Source organism: Talpa occidentalis, unplaced genomic scaffold (genome assembly GCF_014898055.3).
Source record: "Talpa occidentalis isolate TD23 unplaced genomic scaffold, MPIMG_talOcc4v2.1 talOcc4.14, whole genome shotgun sequence".
Taxonomy (NCBI): Eukaryota; Metazoa; Chordata; class Mammalia; order Eulipotyphla; family Talpidae; genus Talpa; species Talpa occidentalis.
The window spans coordinates 80,950,466-80,973,280 of NW_023601433.1; the positions used below are offsets into that span (position 1 = coordinate 80,950,466).

The 22,815-nt window shown below is 50.6% G+C and overlaps 1 protein-coding gene across 1 annotated transcript in view; it reads left to right on the forward strand.

The window, feature by feature from the left end:
- The window catches only part of KSR2 (kinase suppressor of ras 2), a 337,333-nt gene extending 316,978 nt beyond the window's left edge, over positions 1 to 20,355 (forward strand). Inside the window, exons 16-20 of the mRNA XM_037511091.2 lie at positions 7,871 to 7,967; positions 8,944 to 9,077; positions 14,587 to 14,718; positions 19,014 to 19,143; positions 20,218 to 20,355. Coding sequence (XP_037366988.1) covers positions 7,871 to 7,967; positions 8,944 to 9,077; positions 14,587 to 14,718; positions 19,014 to 19,143; positions 20,218 to 20,355 — 631 coding nt within the window. The remainder of the gene's footprint in view (positions 1 to 7,870; positions 7,968 to 8,943; positions 9,078 to 14,586; positions 14,719 to 19,013; positions 19,144 to 20,217) is intronic.
- Positions 20,356 to 22,815: the final 2,460 nt, after the last annotated feature.

The following is a 22,815-nucleotide window of genomic DNA, read 5'->3' on the forward strand; positions in this document are numbered from 1 at the left end:
AAAATAATCTTGTAAAGCTCCTGATCCCACCACCTGGAAGTAGCCCTGCTAACTAGACCCCGAAGTCGATCCTGTTGGTGGGTTTTCAATGCATGCCAATCAGGGAGTGTGTCTCACAGTTTTATATTCCGCTTAAACAAAAGTGGGGTTCTGTCGAGGCAGCCACGAGAATGCGTTTTGGATGCCTAGCCCTAGAGGGCAGGGCCAGGGTCTGCTTGGGGCTTTTGTGCCATGTGGCGTCTTGCACAGAAGAGGCTGAAAGCGCATTGTGAACTTGATCTGGTGTGGCGCGGGGCCCTTTCCAGGTGCTAAGCTGCTAGGAAGACACCAGCCTGGCAGTGGGAAATGGGAAGGAAAAGGGGGTGTGAGTCATTCGTCTTTCTTTCATTTGTTCACTCCTTCCAGAACTTTCTCTGAGCATCTCTGCTGGGCCTCGTCAGCTGTTTGGTGGTCACTTTGCCCACAAGGAGACACGGGGAAGCTCTGAAGGCCCTCTCAGATGGCCTTGCCCCCTTCCGCTTTGCTGGTCTCCAGGCAACCGCCAGGAACTCCCACACAGAAGCTGCAAGGGACAATGTGGCCCTGAACTTGGAGGGGGGCAGGAAAGGCCCAAACCTGGAGGGAGGGGGAGGGCCTCCATGAGCTCAACAGACGAGCAGGGGTTTCCAGAGGTCAGGTCACCTGAGTTGGGCTCAGTTGGCTCCTCCTTTGCTGGGTCATCTTTTCCCAAGAGATCTTAGGAAATCCTGGACAGATGGGACGGTTAGACTTGGACTCGAATTCTGACCCTCTTGCCTGTTGACCGTGGGGTCCTGGGTAGGTTACTGCACCTTCCTGCAGTTTGTAATGCTGTGCCTCCCCTTCTAAGGAGGCTGGCTCAAGGAGCTCCCCGTTCAGTGCCTTGTGGAGAGAACTCCACATGGTGACCATCGTCTTGCTTCCAAGGAGGGCTGACTAGGGGGTCTTAAAACTGGACACACATCTCACATTACCAGAATTTCCTTGATCACCCCACCTCATGGCTCTGTGAGTTCCAAAGATTTTGGGTGACTTGCCCAAGATCACACAGCTGGGAAGGGGCAGAATTTTATCTCAGGAAGTTCTGATTCTGAAGTATATGCTCCCGCCCAGACTGATGTGTTTCCTCAGTTTCCACATCTATACCATGGAAATAACCACACCCATTTCTGAGAGTTATTAAAAGCATTAAATGGGATGCTGTCTGGAAGCCTTTGGCCTCTATCCTGGTCAGCCTTTGGGAGACAGTTGGCATCCTGAAGAAGACAGTGTCTCTCTTTCTCAGAACTTAGGGAACACTTGGGTAGAAGTTGCCAGAAATCAGCCCAGAGTCTTTGCCCTGGGAACATGGTAGAAAGGGGGCTCGTGCTGTCCCCTCCTGAAGTGCTGCCCCCTCCTGAAGTGCTGCCCCTGGCTACGTTAGTGGAGGCACCCCAATTCCATTGCCTTGTTCTCCACCTGACCCCCATTTGTCTCTCCATGGCCCGATTGTAACTCGTGGCAATAGTTTGTATCCTCTAGAAATATCAGCTCCATCAAAACTAGCAAATGGCCCTTTGTCTCATCCCTGCACACCCCTGGCCTATATACCTGGCTAATGCATAGTTGGCAGGAGTGGGGGCGGGGGGAAGGGTTTGCAGTCATGAAGTTGAATAAGTTAGGGTCTCCCAACCCCCAACAGCATTGAATCAACATAGTGATTTTTCTCTTGAATTCTCTTGCCATCCCCTGGTAACATTAAGGAGAATGCCTCTGCTCAGTGCTAGTGTTTATTTTGTTATATTTGAAAGTTGAGTGTTAGTATTTAATGCCTTGCTAACCCTGACTTTCTAGACTTTTTTTAAAAAATGAGAAGAGAAGGCCTTGAGCTGAGACCATCTGGCAGGTTGCAATGCCAAGCTGGGATTTAATTTTGTTTTTTAATGTGTTTGTTTTCGTTGTTTTTTTTTTTTTTTTGCTTTTATCTGGGGCTAGAGATTTGGCTTTCCAATAGGTAACAACAGAAGATAATGATAGAAAGTTTCCTTTTAAAATACACTTATTTTTCAGTAGAGAATTATTAGCCAGATATAAATAATAGAAATTGGTTGATCTGGCAAGAGCCTCCAGGTAGGTCTGGAATAGTAGCGTGGGAGGGATGCTGGTTGAGACACTGTCTGACCATTTGGATGTGCTGAGAATGTGTAAGGCAGCTAGGGAGGAGTATGTCTGACTCTGGTGTCTTTGGACAAGGTCACGAGTTGCAGGCCACCGCAGGGTGCCATGAGAGGCCAAGCATTCTTTTCCCGGAAGTGCTGGCTGCAGTGAGCTGGTGGCCTGCACCTCCCCAGCTGGCTGCCTGGACCCTTAGAACATTCCTTCCTTGTAGCCCCAGATGAGAGAGGGCTGAATCTCACCAGGCATTCAGGAGCTGGAGTGCGCCCCTCATGGACAAATCCCCTATCTTAGTTCTTAAAAGGCTCAGAGAAGCCAACTCCTGGCTTCTTGACTTAGCAAAATCAGACCAGGCTCTCAGAAGAGGCCAGTAAGACCGAGAGTCAGAGCTATGCTTTCCCTCTGAGCTTCTCTGAGTTTGCAGCAGTATCAGAGGCTGGAGGGGGTTGGGGGTGTTAGCAGAAGCTAAGCCCTGCTCTAGGCTCTTGCTTTGCATATTCTGGTGCTTGGCGGGCCACTGTCATATGTCTGCTGGGACACAGGCCTTCCCCAACAAGCCCCTTTCTTAATGGAACTCTATAACTCTTCATTTCCCGGATGCAGGTCAGGTTAAGCAGGTGGCGAACAGCTGGCATTTCTCACTTGCTTTCTGGCATTTCCCATTTTTATAGGAAAGCAACCTGGCATTTTTTATTATAAAGCCCCAGAGTTCCCAGGTTTAATATCTTTGGTGTTAGATTCGAGACGACTTGGAAGTTGTGATTTGCCGGCGGCTGGAATTTGATGGAGCTTGCAACTCGTCACTTGGAGCATGATTTATTTGCTCAAGGGAGGGGGGGGCAATTAACTGGGTTTTGAGTTTTGAGAAGTGGGAAATGCTTAGAAGTGAGCAAGCAGCGGGGTTATAAATCCCTTCTGACAGCCCAAGTGTTTTTAAACAACAGCTGCCTTTGAAACCAACTGCCTGGAGATCTCAAATCAGGCAGAGGTAGGGTCTGTTTGTGCCCAGCTGTTTCTCTTATTTGGAGGCTCAGCACCTGAGGCTGGCAAGCATGGGGGGAAGTGGGGCTGGGAGAACTGCTCCCCAGAATCCAGCCACACCACCTTTGCTGTGTTACTCAAGCAGTTCATGCTTGCACCTACCTCAGGGCCTTTGCACAGGCTGATCCTGCAGCCTGAACTCTTGCCCCAGGTTTTCCTCATTCACCTGTCAGCATGAAGGTCACCTCCAGACGACTTTCCCTCCTGAAGAATCCCCCAGTGCTCCCCCTTTCTAACTAACAACTCTGTTCATTCTCTTCATTGCTCATGGTCCCCTCTGAACTTCTCATGATTTTTTGCTGACTGATAACTATCTGCTTTCTCCTCTTACCCGTCAGCCCCATGAGACTGAGGACAGGGTCTGTATTGTATACTTGGCACAGCTACCCACACCCACCCATGGGGCCCACTAAGTACATGGTGAATTTAATTATCTCTGGGTCTCAGTCAAATGAGCTGGACCTTGGACAGCGGTTCTCAAAGTGGGGTCCCCCTTCCTCCCAGCCTCCACGCTGACCCTGCTCCCGAGGGCAGGCAGCCTCATTAATCTTCATCGCCTACGTCCTGTTAAAAAGAAGTGACGTTTCAGGGCCTCCCCGGCGGTGCAGCAGTTGAGTGCTGGGCTGCAAAGCTGCCCACAGCCTCTGCAGCACCGGTTCGATCCCCGGCCACCGGCGAGGGTCCCGCATGGCTCACAGACCTCTCCTGCTGTGCCCACTGCTCAGCAGTATATTTCGTCTGTCTGTCTGTTCTGCTCCCCGCTCTGGCTCTGGTGAATTCTCTCACCCTCCCACGCTTCTGACTGTACCCAGTGCTTGTATAAATAAATAAATAAATCTTTAAAAAAAAAAAAAAAAAAGAAGTGATGTTTCAAATGCTCTCATTTGCCGAGAGCCTGTGATGTCAGACGAGATCAAGAAGCAAAAGACGGGGTTTAAGATCATCAACTCTGGAGCCAGGCTGCCCGGGTTCAAGTCCCAGCTCCATGGAACCTCTCTGAGCCTCAGTGTCCTCATCTGCAAAATGAGACTGTTCCCATACATCATTAAATCTAAGATGTCATTAATTAGAAACCCACCACTTATGTACTACAAACAAAAACAGTACCCATGAAACTGTGACCTGTCATATTCTGATTTCAGAGACGTTGAGATTCTGGGAACAGTGCCTCTTAGAATCAGGGAAACAGAGAGAATACCCACCATGTGGGGCTCTGGTGCATTGGATGGTGCCTGGCACTTAGGAAGGACTCAGTACACATTGGCTGGTTTTGTCACCATTACCCCATTTCACAGACGAAGAAACTGAGGTCAAAGTCACTTTCCAAGGCCTCTCGACTACTAGCAGTCGATGGAAGAGTTGGGGTTTGGGCCCGCTGCACTGTATGTCTCCTTCATGATCTGGAACTCATGCCCAGGAGTAGGGCACCCACACCTGGGAGGAACAGGTGAGCGAGAAAAGTCTGAAACGGGCTGACACCATGGCTGTGTCTCCCTCCTGGTTTCTATATCCTCACCTGCAAGATGGGGGTGATAATGTGGACCCTTTTGGGTTGCTCGGAGGATTTGTGGAGCTGTTAGGTCCCATACAGGTGTTCAGTGAACCTTCATCCTCTGTCCCCGCCCCTCCCCTGTAGGGCACTGGTGCCAGCCCAGGAAATTCCAGTCTCAGAGCAGTTGCTGTGGATGCATGGACTGACTTGCCTGGACTCCCCCAGCCTTAGCACCCTGGACACTGGCTATGCCCACTCCTACTTGTCCCTCAGCCTGCACCCTGCCCCTGTTTTCCATCTCAGCCCCCAGTAGACACCCAGGAGCCGCAGCCAGGCCTGGAGGCCCTCTGCAGACACTGCACCTCAGGACTGTGTGAAGAGTTTAGAAATAGATACCCAGAGTATTAATGTTGCTTTAGAGTTTCGTTTAAATATCAGGGCCATGTATGAATTGTTCATCCTTTCCTCACTGAAAGGATAACCTGTTTTTGAAAAGAGAACCTACCTGTCAGAATGTCCAGATCCTAAAGGTTTTATGACTCTTCAACTGCAACTTCCCTGCAACCAGGGCCCAAGTCCACACACAGAACATCACCCCCCGCCCCAACCCGAGGGTGCCAGCAATGCCAACCTCTGGCACAGGGACTGGTTTGTCTGCTCTGCACCTTATGTGAATGCAGCCAGCCTGCATGCACTCATGTCTCTGGCTTCTTCAGCTCCACATTGTTTAGGAGCTACCTGCATGTTACAGTTGATTATTATACAGTAGGAACATATTTTGCTGTCACAATCTAGCCATTTCCCTGCTGAACATTGGGGTTGGTTCCATCATGCAGGGCTATTACTGAATAGGTTGCTATTGACCTCCTAGTGCACTCTGGAACACTCTAGTACATGTCTGTGGGCACATATGCATACACACATCTGTTGAGTATGTCCGTGGGGAAGAACCGCTTGTCGTGGATGATTAGTGTGTTTCACTTTAGCGGGTATGCCAGGTTGTGCCCATTTCCATCCCACCCGTCAGCTTGTCCAACGGCTGCAGAGGCCAGAGAGTAGAGGGGAGAAGCAAAGACCTTGGCAGCTGCTTGGGGAGGACCATGTGAGCAGGGAAGGAAGATGGGGGGGTGGGAATTTGAGGCCTGCGACTTGCACATGGTTACCCTGATCAGGAGGGCTGGAAGTCTCGGAGTTGCAATTATTTGCTCTGCGGTCTGCAGAAGGGATGGTATTTTCTGGGCACTGGTCTCTAATTGGAGTGTAGGTGGCTGTTCAAGAACGAGTATCCAGAGGAGGGAACGCACCCACGGTCTCCGCCGTCTCGAATCTTAAATGTCAGTATGGTTTAATTGGCTGCACAGCCTGCCCCACCCCCCACCTCTCCTGGAGCAGCCACAGCAAACAGGCCACCCAGACAGCAAGAGGGTGCGGGGGGCACAGCCTGGAGTCACCATGGCCACCTCCCGCCAGCTTGCTGGGCAACCTCAGGCAGCTGAGTCAGACCCCAGTGAGTCAGCCACCCCGGAAACCTACCCTTTATCCAGTGAAGGAACGATCTTAGTCAAAGATCATAGGCGGTCATAGGTAGCATTTTAGATGAGTATGTGGATACATAGGTGGATTGAGAGATGGAAAGAAAGATAATAGATGGATAGACGTGATGTGTGTATAAATACATTATGAGTATGTAGATAATATATTTGTACAAATTGGAGTGTGTATATATGTGTTACCATTTTATTGTTCATTTACTACTTTTATAATAGCCAGCATTTCTTGAGTAATTATGTGTTCGTGAATAGATGCCAACACCTTTACACACCTCATTTTTGTCATATTCTTCTAACAACTTTGAAAGCAGGAACTGTTGGCCCCATTTTAAAATAATGGAACTGAGACTCAGAGAGGTTAACTCACCTGCCCAGGGCCACACAGCCACTAACTGACAAACCAGGGTTCTGACCCATGGAGTCCGACACTAGGCCTCTGTTCTGCTAACCACTGTGGTGCACGTCCTGCCAGCTGCCAGGCGTGGTGCAGAACTCCCACAGGAACTCAGACTCCACAGGTGGATATGGTTAGTTCCCTTTGCGCGATGAGGAAACTGAGACCCAGAGGGGCTAAGGCCCCTAATAAAGAAGGAACAGAGCTGTGATCCCTGGTAAGTACCAGCGTGCAGGCTTCCACCCCACAGTCTCAGCTAAGTTTAGTGTATAACAAGGGCGTGATAAATACTCCATGAATTAATAAAATGCCTAGAGTATTTTAGTGAGAAAGAAAAACCCAGGTCCTGATTTTGATGTAAATGGGAAATTGACTTTCTGGACGACCTTCCTCTTTGTAGCCAGCATTGGGTCCCATGAACTGGACATAGAGCTGGGGGCTGGGGATGCTGTGGGGACCCTGGAATTCTCGCCGTCGTTCGTCCATGGTTTGGAGGTTTGCTGAGGGCCTGCTGTGTGTGCCAGGAGGTGGGCTCGCCGTGGAGCAGGAGGACGGATGAGCAAGCGGGCAGCTAAATGGGAAGGTGTTACTTTCACTGCATAATGTCCTTTTTCATCTTGTCATTCACCTTAAACCACTGGTCCTCAAAATGAGCTCAATGAGGCTGCAAATAGTTTGAAAACCCGCAGCCTAGACAGGCATCTGGTTTCGGGGAGAGTGTTATTGGTGTTTACACACCTCTGGCTAAAAGCTTGAATGCATCATTCGTTGATGGCACTTAGTACACATCAGCCGCCGCTTTGCTGGTCTTCCATCAGTGTCCCCACACGCAAGTGGCTCCGAAGAGTGGGAGCAGCTGGGACGAGTGGCCAGCAGAGTGCTGTCTAAGTGGTGTCTGAGGACCCCAGAAGCTGTTGGTTTACGCACCGCTTTCCATCTGTGACACTCTGGGTAAACAGAACATGGCGCACTGACTCCTGGACCAGCCTAGCTTCTGTGGGCATCCTCGGATGTGGGGAGTGTTGGTGAGGATCCCGAAGAGCCTAAAGGCGCTCGCTCCCTGACCTGTACCCCAAACCCAGGTGTGGGTCCAAACACAGGCTCACTAGCTCCTGGGCATAATGGTGGCACGCCCCTGGGCTCTCTATCTATCTAATAACCGTGTCGTCCACCCTCATCTGAACAACTGCCAGTAATTGATCCTGTCGTTTTGCTTTTCAGCCTCTGCAAGGGACGGACACTCTACTCTGTGGTGAGGGATGCCAAGATCGTCCTGGACGTCAACAAGACGAGGCAGATTGCCCAGGAAATCGTGAAGGTACCGTCGAGTCCATGGCCTCCCCTCTGAACCTCGGAAAGACCCAGTCCCCTCCTGAGACTCCCAGTCTGGCTTCAGACCCACAGTCTAGGCTTCAGTGAAATCAGACCTTCCCTGAGAAATACCAGACCACGTACGAGAAATCTTGCCAGAGTCTGACCGGTAGGGAGGGTCTGCCGAGGTGTGGTTTCCCTCCAGTGACTGTTTGTCATGATCCTTGCCCGTGAACAAGAACCCTGGTGGGTTCTCACTGTTAGAATCCCTTGCCTCTTAAGCCCCTGCATTCCCATCAGTGCCAGCCAGCTCCCTCCACAGCTGCTGGGGAAGTCAGATTGTTGGGTGCTGTTTGGAATTAAAACAGACGGAACATCCTGTTTTCTGGCAGGTGCCTCATTAGTCAGTGATACTCAGACGTTTATTTCCCGCTGGAAGTCTCAGCGCTGAGCTGAAAAAGAAATAAAAGGGTCTTTTCATAAAGGCAAAAACAAAAATTCTGGATCCTCATCCTTGAACTAGACCTCCGCAGACTCTTCTCCATGTCCTTGACTGTTGAGCCATGAGTCTTGGAGGAGCAGGTGGCCCCTGCAGGGTGTGGGTTAGATGGACCCGAGAAGCAGGCTCCTGCAGGGGGCGTCATCGAGGAGGTGGGACGTGCGTGGTTGGTAGAAATCCTTTCTCGGGTTTGTCCAGCCCTTGTCTCCCTGGGGACATCTTTGTTTCTCCAGAAGCAGAAGAGCCGGATGGAGGGTGTTTTGTGGTAGTCTGGGGGTGGTGGCAGATCTGTGTTTGAGGAAGACCCTGCCTGCCCCCATGCCAGGCCTTCTCTGGCGCCACCCCCAGCCCTTCGCATCTGGGGCCCGAGCTCTGCAGCTGCTCAGTGCACCCTCCCAGAGGAGGCAAAGAATGGGGGCCATGAAACCAAGCCAGCTGGCCGTGAGCGCTGGGTCTCTAGCAACTTCCTGTTGGCTTCCTGCAGGGGATGGGCTACCTCCACGCCAAAGGAATCCTCCACAAGGACCTCAAGTCAAAGAATGTCTTCTACGACAACGGCAAAGTGGTGATCACAGACTTTGGGCTCTTCAGCATTTCTGGGGTTCTGCAGGCTGGCAGGTGAGATTGTGGAAGAGCCTGGGCGCGGCTGGGGGAGGTTCTTGACAGATCATGGTCGGGGTAGGAAGTCACCTCCAGTGGCCCTGGTCACCTGGACCGCAGGCAGTGGCCCTGCCGTCACTTGACTGGACAATGAGGCTTCTGTGTTGCTGATGAAATGCTGAAACCCAGCTCCCACTGGGAATACCAGGGGGCCAGTCTTGCAGTGGTATCCTTGAATGCATGTCATTGGGCACAGAACATCCCCAAATCCTGCAAAGCTCTTTACCCTTGAATGTCACCAGTGGACTCTCTCCTTACCCCAAATCCTCACCTAGAAATTGGGATTACCGAGAGCCCTTGCTCAAAGTTTTCTTATGAATTAATTAATTTCAGTAAAGTGAAAGTGTAATTAAAGAGCAAGGGATTTAAAATCAGACCCAACCAGGGCCTAACTTGGCTCTGCTGCTTATTATCTGTGACTTTAATCAAGTTATGTAACTTCTCTGAACTTCAGTTTCCTTATCTGCAAGAAAAGTAAATGAGTGTGATGAGGCTTACCTCGAAGGGTCCTTGTGAGGATATTATAACACGCATCAAGCATCCCGCACAGCGCCTGGAGCACTTGCAATGCTACAAATAGTAGCTGCTGCTGAGTTGTTGTAATTAGTGTTAATTTGCATATATCCCCCCAGTATCACGCAGGAGAATCATTAACCATCGTTAAGTAATTAACTCTCAGCCACCACTCACCCTAGAGCAAGCCGTCTTGCGTTGACCATGTGAAAACAGCTTGATCACAAATAAACAGCCGATAATTCAGGTCTACCCTTTGTAACTTTTAATTTGGAGAGTATGCGTGTCCACACACCAACACACACACATTCACACTCGCTCAAACTTCAGACCCTGTGTGTGTCTCTCATCACGTATCGTCTGGATAGCATGTCTCTCCAGAAAGGCAGTCCATGGTTTCGCTCATTGTACTTCAGTTTCAACTGCTTTGGAGGACCACCAGTCTCCCTGGGGTACATACCAGGACCCCCCACAGTGAAGTTTGCTCCTTCTAGGTAATACCTTGAATCTAATCCAGAATTTGATGAAACTTGATCTTGCTGTTTATATGTGGTGCAGTAAGAACAGCAGCTTAAGTTTCTTGTTCAGCTCTTAGTCCACTAAAAAAAAAATACATCAACACTATCTACAGCACTTAAAAGAAGAAAATAATTCAGTAGTGAACAAATAGATCAATGAATAGAGATGGAGACAGACACTGAAGTCAGAATCCAAGAAGCCAGGCGGGCTGGATGGCTCGGCCTTCTTTCTTGTTTGGGGTTTTCTTCTCAGGGAATTGCCTGGACTTGCTGGTTGGCCTGTTGTCAGCCTTAGGCTAAGGGCAGAGGAAGAGGCTGTGATAACACAGCGAACCCAATTATCTGTATTGAGACAAAAAGAGGCTCAACAGGGGTTGTCTTGAACCTGATTCTAGACTCCAAGACATCAGAGATTCCACCCTCTGGGGGGAACACTGCCCCCTCTCCCGTGCTCCTTCCCGGCGGATTCTCTCCCCCAGTGGAGGAAGGAGTGAGGGGCAGGGCTTCAGTGTCTTCCTTTTGGTTCTTGGTTTTCTGAAGGCAGAGAAAGAAGCAGAAAGAGGCAATGGAACGCCAGGCATCTGTTCCTTTAGCTTATTCCTGGAAAACCCGGTGTCCGCCAGGAAGAGGGGTCAAGTCAAGGACAGAGCGGCTCTGGCCCTGTTGTCTAGACTGCCCCCACCCCGGCCCAGCCTGGCTGTCAACACCAGCCCAGTTAGTGTCAGGAGAGGCAGGGGCCCTCAGCGGTAGCTCCCAAAAGAAACCCACATTTCTTGAGTAGCCCCGAGTAGCCATCCATGACTTCCTGTGCTTTTATCCCTGTTGTCGTTATTGCCATGTAACAACCACCCCCAATTTAGTGGGTTTGAACAGCAGGTTATTATTATCCCTGTGGCTCTTCAGTTACCTGGGCTCACTGAGCTTTCATGCTTGGGGTCACTCACGGAGGTGCAGTCAGGTGGGCCTGAGATCAACTGAAGGCCTCCTGGTCACACATCCAGGAGGGGTGGCCGGAATAGCTGGAGGCTGAAGGGTCTGCTCCCTCCCGCCTCCTTTCCCTTTCTCCCCCCATCCCTCTCCCACAGCCTCTGCACGCACTACACTGAGCTTCCTCACAGCATGGTGGTCTCAGGGTAGCCACAGCCCTCCTAGCCCTCCTACCCGCTGCTTCCCCCAGGGCGTACATTCGCAAGACCGAGAAAGAAGTTGCAAACCTTCTAATGTCCTAACTTCAAAAGTCCTAGAACATTCCTTCCCCTATATTCTGTCAGTCAGTGGGTCCCCAGAGCCTGTGCAGAGTCAGGGGACAGGCAATTTGATTTCACTACTCAGTGGGACCAAGCCAGCCTCCTGTGTCTGCCACAGCCCCCAGACAGGGTGGGAACTGCAGCAGGAAGGTGGCACTCTGGGAGTTCTAGGACCTTTCCTGTTGCGTAGACTTGCTTCAGTATTTTCTCAATACTGGGGTCTCAAGGGTTCAGGTCTCATTTGCCTCCTGTTTGTAAACAGGCAACTCCAGATGGTAAGACCGGAGCCCCCAGCAGGAGACCAAAGGGACACCTCTGAGCATCAGGCATCCTTGGGCCTGATTGGCAGCCTGGGGGCTGGGTTACAGGGAAGAGGGACAGGAAGCTGGCCGGCCTCCAGGCCTGCAGGAAAAGCAGGAGAAAGAGTCTGGAAGTTTCCCCTGTGTTCAGTGAGTCAGCAAATATTTAGCAAGTACTTACCACATAGTCCATTTGGGCTGCTGTGGTAAAATAGCACAGACTGGTATTAAACAGCAGAAGCGTGTTTCTCACAGTTCTGGAAGCTGGAAGTCCAAGGTCAAGGTGCTGGAGGGTTTAGTTTCTGGCGAGGGCTCTTCCTGCCACCACCTTAGCACATCCTCACATGGGGAAGGGGACACTGCTCCATCTGATGTCATGTCCTCCTTTTAATAAGGTTCCCAGTCCTATAGGATTAGGGCCCCGCCCTTGGGATCTCATATACCTTAACAGCCCTGTCTTCAAAAAGTCACGTCAGGGTTAAGGCTTTGCCATGTGAACTTCACGCCGGACACAACCTCTCTTATTGAACACACATCCAACTCCCTGAGCCTCAGTTTTTGCTCATCTGTAAATTGGGGGTGGAGGTCAGCACTCACAGTAGCTGCCTGATGAGACCCTTTTAAATATTAAATGAGACAGAACTGAGAAGGGCTTAGGTGAGAACTTTGCTCTTTCTCCAGGAATGAGTGTGGAGTTGTGGTTAGAGTCTAGTCTTTGGAATTTTAAAGCCTTGAAATCAAACAGATTCTAACTGTCACTTGTTGCCCCTGTGCCTTTGGGTGAGTCACATATGCATGCCCACCCGTGGAGCAGGGCACTGTGGGTTTAGGTGGGATGGACCACCTGACACACAGTGGACGCTCAGCAGGGGGTCCTTGTCTTCTTGCCCCCCCCCCCCCCGCCGGGTGAGAGCTTAGATGTTGGCAGCACTGGGTGCCCAGCAGGTGCTGGAGGAAGGGGAATCTGTCAGCTTTAGAGTGGGTAGGGGTCCCACAGTGAAGTGAGCGATGTCCTGAACATCCACACAGATTCCAAGGCTTCCCCCGAAGCGTTGCCAGCCTACAGCTCTTCTGCCATCATCAAGAAAAGGTGTCATTTGAGATGCCAGCACTGTCGTGCCAGCTGCCACAAGCTGTTATTAATCATAATAATAATCCTAATGAAGTTGATTTGGGCTTGCCACAGGTGGGCCCATCGCCATGGAAACGGAGCACTCCAGGGAGTCTGCCAGGCCTGGCTCCTGGCCCCTCTTGACTCTTGTCCACAACCCCCCAGCAGGCTGGTCATTCCCATGTGGCTACCACCCTTCCTGGCCCAGCCCTGCAAGCCCAAACCCGCACTGACCCAGCGAGTCAGGAAGAGGTGGCAGGGCATTGAAAGAGCTGGGGGTCTGGGAAGTTTGCTCTTTCGGCAGTTTGCTCTCCCTCCATACCAACTTCCCAGAGACCCCTATGCCAGGAGTATGTTAGCTAATCCAGGCCATGCCCCACCTCTCTCGGATGACCTCTGGGCTCTAGTCTCAACTGCATCCCTGAGATCTCAAGAGAAAGGATTGTAGGTAGTAATTTAGTTCCGTAATCATGCAGCCTGCGCCATCCAAGAGTCCTTTCTATCCTTCAGCTCTGGAGGTGCAAGTTAATGTGCCCATTTTGCAGATGGGAAAATGGAGACTCAGTCTTTAAGTTTCCAGAACACCCTAACAGGGCCTGCCTTGGACTTTCATCCTGGCTTCCCTTCTGCCGAGAGTATTCTCGTTCATATGACCGGGCCCCTCCCATCATGTTGCTCTCAGCTCACTTCTTACCTAAAATAAGCTCCCTCTTTTCTTTGACATATCCCCTATTTTCAATTTATTATATACCACTTACCATTATCAGCATTTTTTCCCATTTACTTTACTCACTTGTTGTGACCTTCCCATGCCAGAGTACAAGCTCCAGGAGGCCAGAGACCTTGTGGCCTTGCTCACGGCTATGTTCCTGTTGCCAGAACAGAGCCTGGGGGTAGTTGGTGCTCCGTAAATACAGCCAGTCTTCATTGTTCACAGATTCCACGTTTGCACATTGACATACTCACTGAAATCTACTTATAACCCCCATATCAACACTCAGGCCCATCCTCGGTGATCCGTGGCCCACACTGGGTGGTGCATAGTGCGAGCCGCGGGACACAGCGTGCAGGAGGCCAGGCGGGGTTTCAGCTCTCATCCAAGATGACCCGGGGAAGGGATAGGGTGGTGGAATGTTCCAACCCTGCTAGACATGGTAGTGGGGCAGACTTGGACATACCGCTTTACACTTGAGCCTCGTTTTCCCTTGTGTGAAATAAAGAAACCCGGGTGGGTTGTTTTTAGGATTTAAGAGGCTCATGTATGTGGAGCGTGTGGGCGTAGACAGTCACTTGTTCTGGGAAATGTGTCGTTGGCGATTCAGTCGTTGCGCGAACATCATAAAGTGTTCTTACGGCCTCCTCTACACACTGAGGATCTATAAAAGGACCACCTCTTATTTGTGGTCTGTTCACATCATGGTACATGGGTGTGCATACTTCCCCTAGGGACGCTGATCCGCCTTCACTAATTCAGTGTTCACGGGGACTTATAAAACACAACTATAGTGAATAACAGGAATCGACTGTGTTTGTTGAATGGAGCTGGAGAAGGGGGGCCTCCGAGGTGAAGTTTGAGTGTCTCTCTCCAGACTCTGCTTTCCTGCACCTCCTGAGCCTCTCAGCCTCAAGTGTGAGGCGAGGCAGTGCCCGCGGGGGGTGGGGGGGAGTGGGGAACGCAAAGAAAGTCAACAGAGATAGTCCAGGGCGTGGGGCCAGTGCTGGGAGGCGGGTCCTCCCTGGGCTGGGGAAGGGGCTCACGCGTGTGTTTTCCTTCCCCAGGCGGGATGACAAGCTGCGCATCCAGAATGGCTGGCTGTGCCACCTCGCCCCAGAGATTATCCGCCAGCTGTCTCCTGACACAGAGGAGGACAAGCTCCCCTTCTCCAAGCACTCAGATGTCTTCGCGCTCGGGTAGGTGGCCCACCCTGGTCCTCGAGAGCCCCCGCCTGGGCAGAGGGGTGGCCTTCCTAACCCCTCCTTTGGGCTTTAGGGAGGGGCAGGGCACCTCCCTGGAGGGGGGCCAACGTGAGTGAGATTGGGGGGAATCTGAATGGGGTGGACTGGAGTGACCTTAGCAAACCTGCATACCTACTCTCACTTGACTGGTGGGAAACAGACAAGGAAACGGTTTTAACAAAGTGTGATCAGTGCCCTGCCGAGGACGGCCACGGGGCCGTGGGAATAAAGGGGAAGCTGAATGCAGCCCGCGAGAGCAGAAAGGGTTTCCCAGAGAAGGTGGCTGCTGAGTGTAAGTTGAAGGTTGAATGTAAGTAGGCCAGGTGAGAGTAGGGTGGTGTGTTCCAGGTAGAAGGAAAACAAGAAAAGGCGTATGCGTGAAAGAGAACAAATTGCCTGCAGTGGAGGAACATCTGGGGAGTCGGGGGAGGAAAGGGAGCTGATGGTTACGGAAAGAAGCAGGAGAAAAATCAGGATTGGGGTGGTGAGTTAAGAGACTAGAGATGGAACGGAGGTCAGTCCTGCAAGGGCTTACAGGCTGAGTTGAGGAGTTTTCACTTCATGTTACTAGGGAGCCATTGATGGTTAACAAGCAGGGGGAATGGTAGTTGAGAACAGAGAGCAGAAGGCAGGACTGAGGCTGAGGGACCAATCCAGGAGGTGTTCTCCACTGAAGAGCTGCAAGCAGGTGCAAAAGCTGGGATTGGAGGCACATTCAGGACGTGTAAGTGATAGGGCTTGATGATGGATTGAATGTGGATGGTATCCAGGTATCGACCTTAAGAAGCTGGGTGGAGAGTGGTATCATTCACCGAAGCAGAGACCCTGGAAGTGGGGCAGGGGCTGTGCCGGGTGTATGCCCGGAAGGCGGAGACATCAGATTTGGACACAGTGAGTTTCAGCTTCCTTGGAGAGGGTCAGTAGGAACAACCAGAGGCAGTGGAACCTACACATCTAAGAGTTTTGAAAAGAGGGGCTTAGGACTTGTCTGCAAAGACAAAGTGTGGCCATGAGAGAGAATGGGGAATCTGGAAGTGTGGCCTGGGGAGAGGGCCAGGACAGAGCTCTCTGAGAAGGCACATCTAGAGGGGCTTCTCTGCTCCCATCCCTCAGTGCTCACGCTAGCCCTCGCCTTCCCTGATACATGGGGTGATTGCAAGGGCTGGCGGAGTGATGCTGGGAAGCTGTTGGGCAGACTGCACACATGTGCCCCTGAGAGAGGCTAGAGACACCTGTGCACGGGGAAGTGCCCCCACTGAGTTCTTGCTGTAAATCCCGGGGGAGGAGGGGTTGCTCACACATCAGGATTCTCCGCGTCTCTCTCTTAGACCCCTTTAAAGGCTACTCCCCCTGATTAGTCTATGCCCGAATCTTTATCTAGTTAGATATTGTTATCTGAAACTAAATTGCAATCATTATGTTGGTATATTTTAGTATAAATTTAGCAAAAGAAAAAAAAAAGAATGTAATTAACAAAATGTACCAAAGTAAGTAATTGGTTTTCCACTGGAGTTTTAATCTTTAGCAATTTTTTTATCTTGAAGTGAGTTTCTCTTGCAACTTGGATTTGAAAGGAAGTTTTAATGAGGCTTTTATTCCCGACACTGCTGAATTCCGAGGGACCTGGTGCTCTGAGTTTCCTGCCAATTAGGGGCATCTTGTTGCTTGGGAACGTCATGCCCAGACATGACTCAGAACAAAAATGGACTTTTGCAAGGGCATCGAGCTCTGTAGGAAGCTTTTGATGGCTGCTGTCTCATGGCATCCTCACCAGTGCCCCTTGCACCAGGTCCCGCTCTTCCCCGCAGCCACCAGGTAAAGAAACTGAGGCTCTGGGTGGCACGGAGATGCGCTTCGCTGTGGCAAAGAGTGTGCAGGGCGGGTGGAACCTGGGGCAGCCCAGTTCCCGCCCAGCTGCTCCACGTTGCGGTTGGCATCACTTCCCTTGGCCCTAAAGCAGAGATAATAAGCCCGTGGAGGGGCTCTCGGGGCTGAGCAAGACAACACCTGAGCACCCAGAGCAGCGCCCCCATCACCGTGCCCCACCCACCACACGAGTGGTGCCTGCGGGCTGTCTGTACACCTTTCCCCAGGCCCCTGCCACCGACCACAGGGTCGCCCTCTCAAATCCCAGATCGCTCACTGCCTGGATCACGGGGACTCTTGAATAGGACAGAGGGCAGGTTTCCCAGTACAGCAGAAGGGCCCGCGGCACTACTCTGTAGTCAGATGAACTGGGCTCAGCCTCTGGCCGCACGGCTTATTTGCTGTGTGACCCCAGGTAAGAGACGTCACCTTCCTGAGCCTTAGTTTCCTCCTCTGTAAAATGGGGATAATAACAGTGCCCCCTGTTTTATGATGCAGGTTGTTATGGCGGGGCCCACAGACCAGGGAACAGCTGAAAAGACAGTTTCTTACAGGTCCCAAAGCGGGATCCAGAGCATACTCTGCAGGGCCACATGGGGCAGTGCCAGGGGCAGCCAGGGGGCAGCAGGAGGAGGAGGAAAATGGGAGCAAGACCATCTGGAAGCAATGGGGAGGCAGGGAAAGCAGTTTTAGAATTGGCTGGTTTGACAAATCCCATGGGCTTGGGGCTTGGCGTTTTCCAAATAACCGACCAAGTCACACCAAGGAAAAACAGAGAGCAGGGGCGTCCTCACAGGGCCTGAGTATGAGCCGGACTGCGGCGGTGGGGACAGGGGTGGTGATTCATTTTCATGTGAAAACACACTTGTAGGCGGGTACTTTACCATTTCTAGGAAGTGGCTGTTCCTGGGTGGGGCAGCGAGACCTCGATGTCACAGCATCCCCCATAATCATAATAAATACAAAGAACTCAGAGTAGTGTCTAGCACAGAGAGAAACCTCAGCGTAATTGTCCTTTGTGATAACTGTAATCATCTAGCACCTTAACTTGAACTCAGAATCCCACCACCTGAGCACCCCCATCCTCTCTCTACCCCAGAGGAAGGGGTTTGGCAAGGGAGAGACGATGCTGAGAAGTGGGACCCTAGAAATAGCTGCTTTGACACAGTCCTAGGATCAACAAAGAAATAACAGTCTGTTTCATGTTCTTTAAAACAAATTTGCATAAATTACATCAGAGGAAAGATCGTTTCCTAGGATTCTGTTAGATAGTCTCTGCGTTGGGGAGCCTTGTTCTCAGTGCCGGTCTCCATGATACACCCGAGACACCCTCATGTGCCGGGAGCCTCCGCTGGCCCTGGCACCTGCCCACATGGGCCAGCATCACTCACACACCCCTGGTGTGGCGCATCACCCCATCCAGCGCCACATGGTGCCTGCAGGAGCTTGCTTACAGTGTCGGGACTTGGGAGACAAACAATAATGTAGTGAATCCTTCTAGAATAATCCCAGGAAAGAATTGCTGTGGCTCTTCACATCCCACATAAACACTCTTCCACTACAAATTTATTCTCGTTTGGCAGGCGAGAAAGCCCAGATTCAGAGAGGTAAAGCCATCCACCCAGTGTCTTATCAGTACAGTACTTGAACCTAAGTCAGCCTGATTCTCAAATCTTTCACTTATTTTTCTTTCCACCATTCCACAGGATGGTTCCTACTTGAAAAGCACAAGTAGAAAGGAAATCAAAAAATCCTTTCCTATCACTGAGAGTTGGCTATTGTTAAAATTTTGCTTTCTCTTTATTCTCTTGTCCATACATCTATAATGGCAGGACATATCATCGTAGGTCCTGCTCTTCACTTCAAATTATGTAGTAAGCATTTTTTTCATATCAACAAAATTTCTTGGAAGTGTAACAATAAAGTATTCCATTCATTTTATGAGTTTACCATAATGCATGTGACCAGTTCCTGTTATGGAACAATTGCATTATTTCTAAATATTTTCAATATTATATATAATACTGTAGAGAACATCCTTGTAAATGAATTGTTTCCCTGATTGTTTTCGTGCAGTGACTTCCTAGAATTAAAACAAAGGGTCAGAGATCCTGGCCACCTTATATTAAACTATTCAGGTTCTAGGTTTAGATTCATTTCAAATTAGGCATCATAAACAGCATCCTGGGATAAGCATGACTCGCAAGACATTGAGAAAGCTTAAGTGTGTCCCAGGTAGCAAAACACCAACCCCATGAGGAAGAAATTAGTGGATGGAGTGTTTAGCCAGCAGACTGACTGTGTGTGGTTTTGTGTTGGTAAGAGGATCAGTGTCTCCAGTGACATATCACACCAAAACCCCTTTCACAATGATCTTCCAACAGCACAATCTGGTATGAACTCCACGCCAGGGAGTGGCCTTTCAAGACTCAACCAGCGGAGGCAATTATCTGGCAAATGGGCACTGGCATGAAACCCAACCTCAGCCAGATCGGCATGGGAAAAGAAATCTCGGTAAGTCCTGGAATAGTGCCACGTGTGGGGAACAAGGGAAGAAGCACACCCAGATCTGGGCTGTTTTCCTGTATGTTAAGGTTACACGTGCTTTCCCAGAAGGTGTCAGAAATCCATGCCCTTCAGCCTTGTCAGATAATGACTGGGAGCTCAGAGGGCAAAGCCTCTGAACTATGCCTGCAATTCAGGTTCCCGCCACCGGGAGCACAGTAGTTCTTCGCCAACTTCTTCCTCACCATGATTGTTAAATCGAGTATAACCAGTGATGCCCTCTTTTTCTGTTACTTAAAGCATCTTTTCATTAATGTGTCACCCATTACAGGGATTCAACTTTTATTTTCATCTACTTACAAAAATTTAAGGCATCATCCACCTCAGAACAAGTTTTATAGAAGCTGAGAGGCCCAGGTTATAGACTAATAATCATTTTCTATAAAACAGCAGGAAGAATCCCCTCTTTTGATCAGAAGACAAGTCAGGGAAAGAGTAATTATCTGGTATATTTTTAAAGCTTACCAGCTTCTAGGTTTCCTTTCTCAGGTAAGGACATTAATGAAAACACATGTCCCTTCTGTGTCTTTGAAGGGCACTTACACGGTGTCAGGATGTGGATGAAGACTTCAGGGTTTCCTTACAACCTTCCTTTTGAAAGATGCCTAGAAACTCATTGGGAATCATTACTGATTCCAGTGTATCTCAGGCCCTTCTAAGATAGTACTTACCTATTTTGGTTTATGGCCTCAGAACGTGGATGAGTAGGAGGATGGATAGAGAGATGAAGGGTAAATGCATGAGCTGCTGGATGGAGGGATGGATGGATGAGTAGATGGGTGGGTGGGTGGATGGATAAATGGATGGGTGGGTTGGTGGATAATAGCTGAAGGATAAATGGGTGAGCTGAGAGGGATAGGTGGACAGGTGCATAATGGCTGGGTGGATGAGTAAATGGGTAGATGGATGGATGGTGGAGAATATGGAAGTGAGGTAAAAGGATAGACAAATAGACATAATGAGGTACCAAGAAGCAATCAGGAAGTCACCATGTGTGTGAAATCACACGTTGATTTCTTTTAGGACATTCTTCTCTTCTGTTGGGCCTTTGAACAAGAAGAGAGACCTACCTTCACCAAGCTCATGGACATGCTGGAGAAACTGCCAAAGCGAAACCGTCGCCTGTCTCACCCCGGGCACTTCTGGAAATCTGCAGAGTAGGTGTTCTCCCTAAACATCTGTCCCTGTTGCCTCTATCCTCTTTTCCCTCCCCTCCCTAACTCCTCTCACAACCATCTTCCCTGTGCCCACCACCCTCCCCCACCAGATTTCTGTTCAGGGGAGTTTGCTCTGGGACTAGCATCTGCCATCCGGGCAGTCCCATAAAGCTACCACAGCAACCCCACTGTCCAGCTCTTCCTGATGAAAGTTGATGCCCTAGTGGGGATGAGTGTCGCCTGGAGAGGTATTCCTTGGACCCACTATGTCAGATACTCAGTGTACTTACTCTCCATGAGGCCTGGAAATCTCTCCTGAACCATGGCAGCACGCAGCTTCCAGCATTCTCCATTGCTACAGGCAAGGGCACGGAGGGTTCTGCTCTCCTGTCTCTTTCTGGCTTAGTCTTTCTCATTAAGAGGCTCTGTGCCACTCCCTCTTCCTAGTCCCCAGCTAGAGATGAGTAGCGTTACCTGAGATCATCCACTGGCATCTCTCTGGAGCCTCCCTCCCCTCCCCCTCAGTGGCTGATCAGTCGGGAAGGTGAGAGCGAGCCAGACCCAGATGAAGCTGCCGAGAGCGCCCTGCTCCCCACTGCACTGCCAGTTGTTCCAAGCACACATGGCTGTGCACCCTCACACACTCAGCTACACATACGCACGCGCTGGACGGTCATGTGAGAACATATGCTTCCGCCCACCCTCCCAGACACACTTAGGTACACACACAAACACACATACATAGGAGCATTACCTGACAACATACCCCAGCAAACATGTATGACACCCCAGATTGGCACCCCAGTATGCACGGGTGCCCCTAGGTACACATACACACCCCACAGGAGAACATTCCCTGGAAACACACCCTGCACTCAAACCCACACATGCAGGCAGACTCTGGTATACACACTTAACACATACACACTTACACGATCACATTCCTGACACGTAAACACACACACATGCACCCCGCCACTACGTGCCCACACACAGACGTGTAGGTACATACTCCTACAAACCCCCACCTGCTTGCACAAGCCCACCACGCACTTGTCTTCACCTCACCCCCCTGGAGGCTGGGCATCAGGAGACCCTGCTGATCCTCGCCCGGCCCTTTGAGCTGAGCTCGCTGAACCTGGAGGGTGGACTGCTCCTTCCTCCAGGGGCTCCACCTTTTCCTGGACAATAGAAAAGAGCACAGATGCCATGGTCAGGCCCACCTGGATTGGAATCCCTACTCTAGCACCTAGTAACTGTGTGGCCTTGGACTTGTTGCTTGACCTCTCAGAGCCACAGTTGCATCCTCTGAAGGGGGAGGGAGGTGAACAGCTCTCCCAGGAGCGCTGTGAGGATCCAGTCAGGTCCTGTACTGAAGTACCTGGCACAGGGCTGCCCACAGATCTGCTCTCCATTGCTGGGACAGCGAGCTCAGTCCTGCCAGCCTGGCAAGATTCAGAATAGAGGGGTGTGAACACAGAAGGAGGCTCTAGCAGGTGAAAAACCCTCCAGTGTAGGGCGTATGGGCAAGCTGGAGAGCCAGTGTCTGCATTCTGGAGGGTCCCTGGAGTGTCAGTGGGGCATCATACAGTGACTTCTGCCCTCTCAGGTCAGGGAGGAGATGGCAGGAATTCAGGTGAACAGAGGGGCTTCAAAGGTCACAGTTTGGAGCCTTCCATTTACTCAGAATCAGCACATGGGAAACCTTCCTTGGCCATCCCAAGTTTATTGCACCCTCGTCTTTTATGTATGGAGGAGCTGTGGCCCAGAGATGTCCAGCAACTCAGCTGTGTCGTGTACCTGCACTGGTCACCACGTCTGCCATGGGTAACCGTATCTGCCGTTGGTAGCAAAACCAGGAATACAGGTCAGCCTCTGCCTCCCTAGCCTGGAGTTCATTCTCCACAACATCAGCCCCTGCGGTTTTCTTGGTCATACTCATCTTGGTTTAAGATGATCACTCTGGCAGTCCTTCCAGAAACTGCCTGGGCCCACTGTGGGTTCTGAAGAGGGTTTGGTTCAAGTCTGGGTCCTGTGTAGGACTTCCTAACCCACGGAGGAGACCTCAAGGGTACAGCTGCAGCTGGCATGCTTCCAGAACATGAGCTGCTAACTTAAATCTCATATCTGGGGCCTCTGTGATTTCCAGAATCCAGTAGATTGCAGTGAATTAGAGACAAGACGGGACAAGCCTGCGTTCTTAGACCAGTACATTTTAGGATGCAATATGCGTTCAGATCATCCAGGGAACTTGTTAAAGTACCCATTTTCTTTCTGTATGTCTGGGGTCAGGCCCGAGAATGTGTATTTCCAGCAAGCTCCAAGGTGATGCTGTGGGCCAGACTTTGAGTAGCAAACATTTGGGCCAGTTACTTGTGTGGCTGTTAGACACTCAAAATGTGACTAATCTAAATTGAGATGTGCTGTGAATTGCAAAAATTTAAGATACAGAAAAGAACGTAGT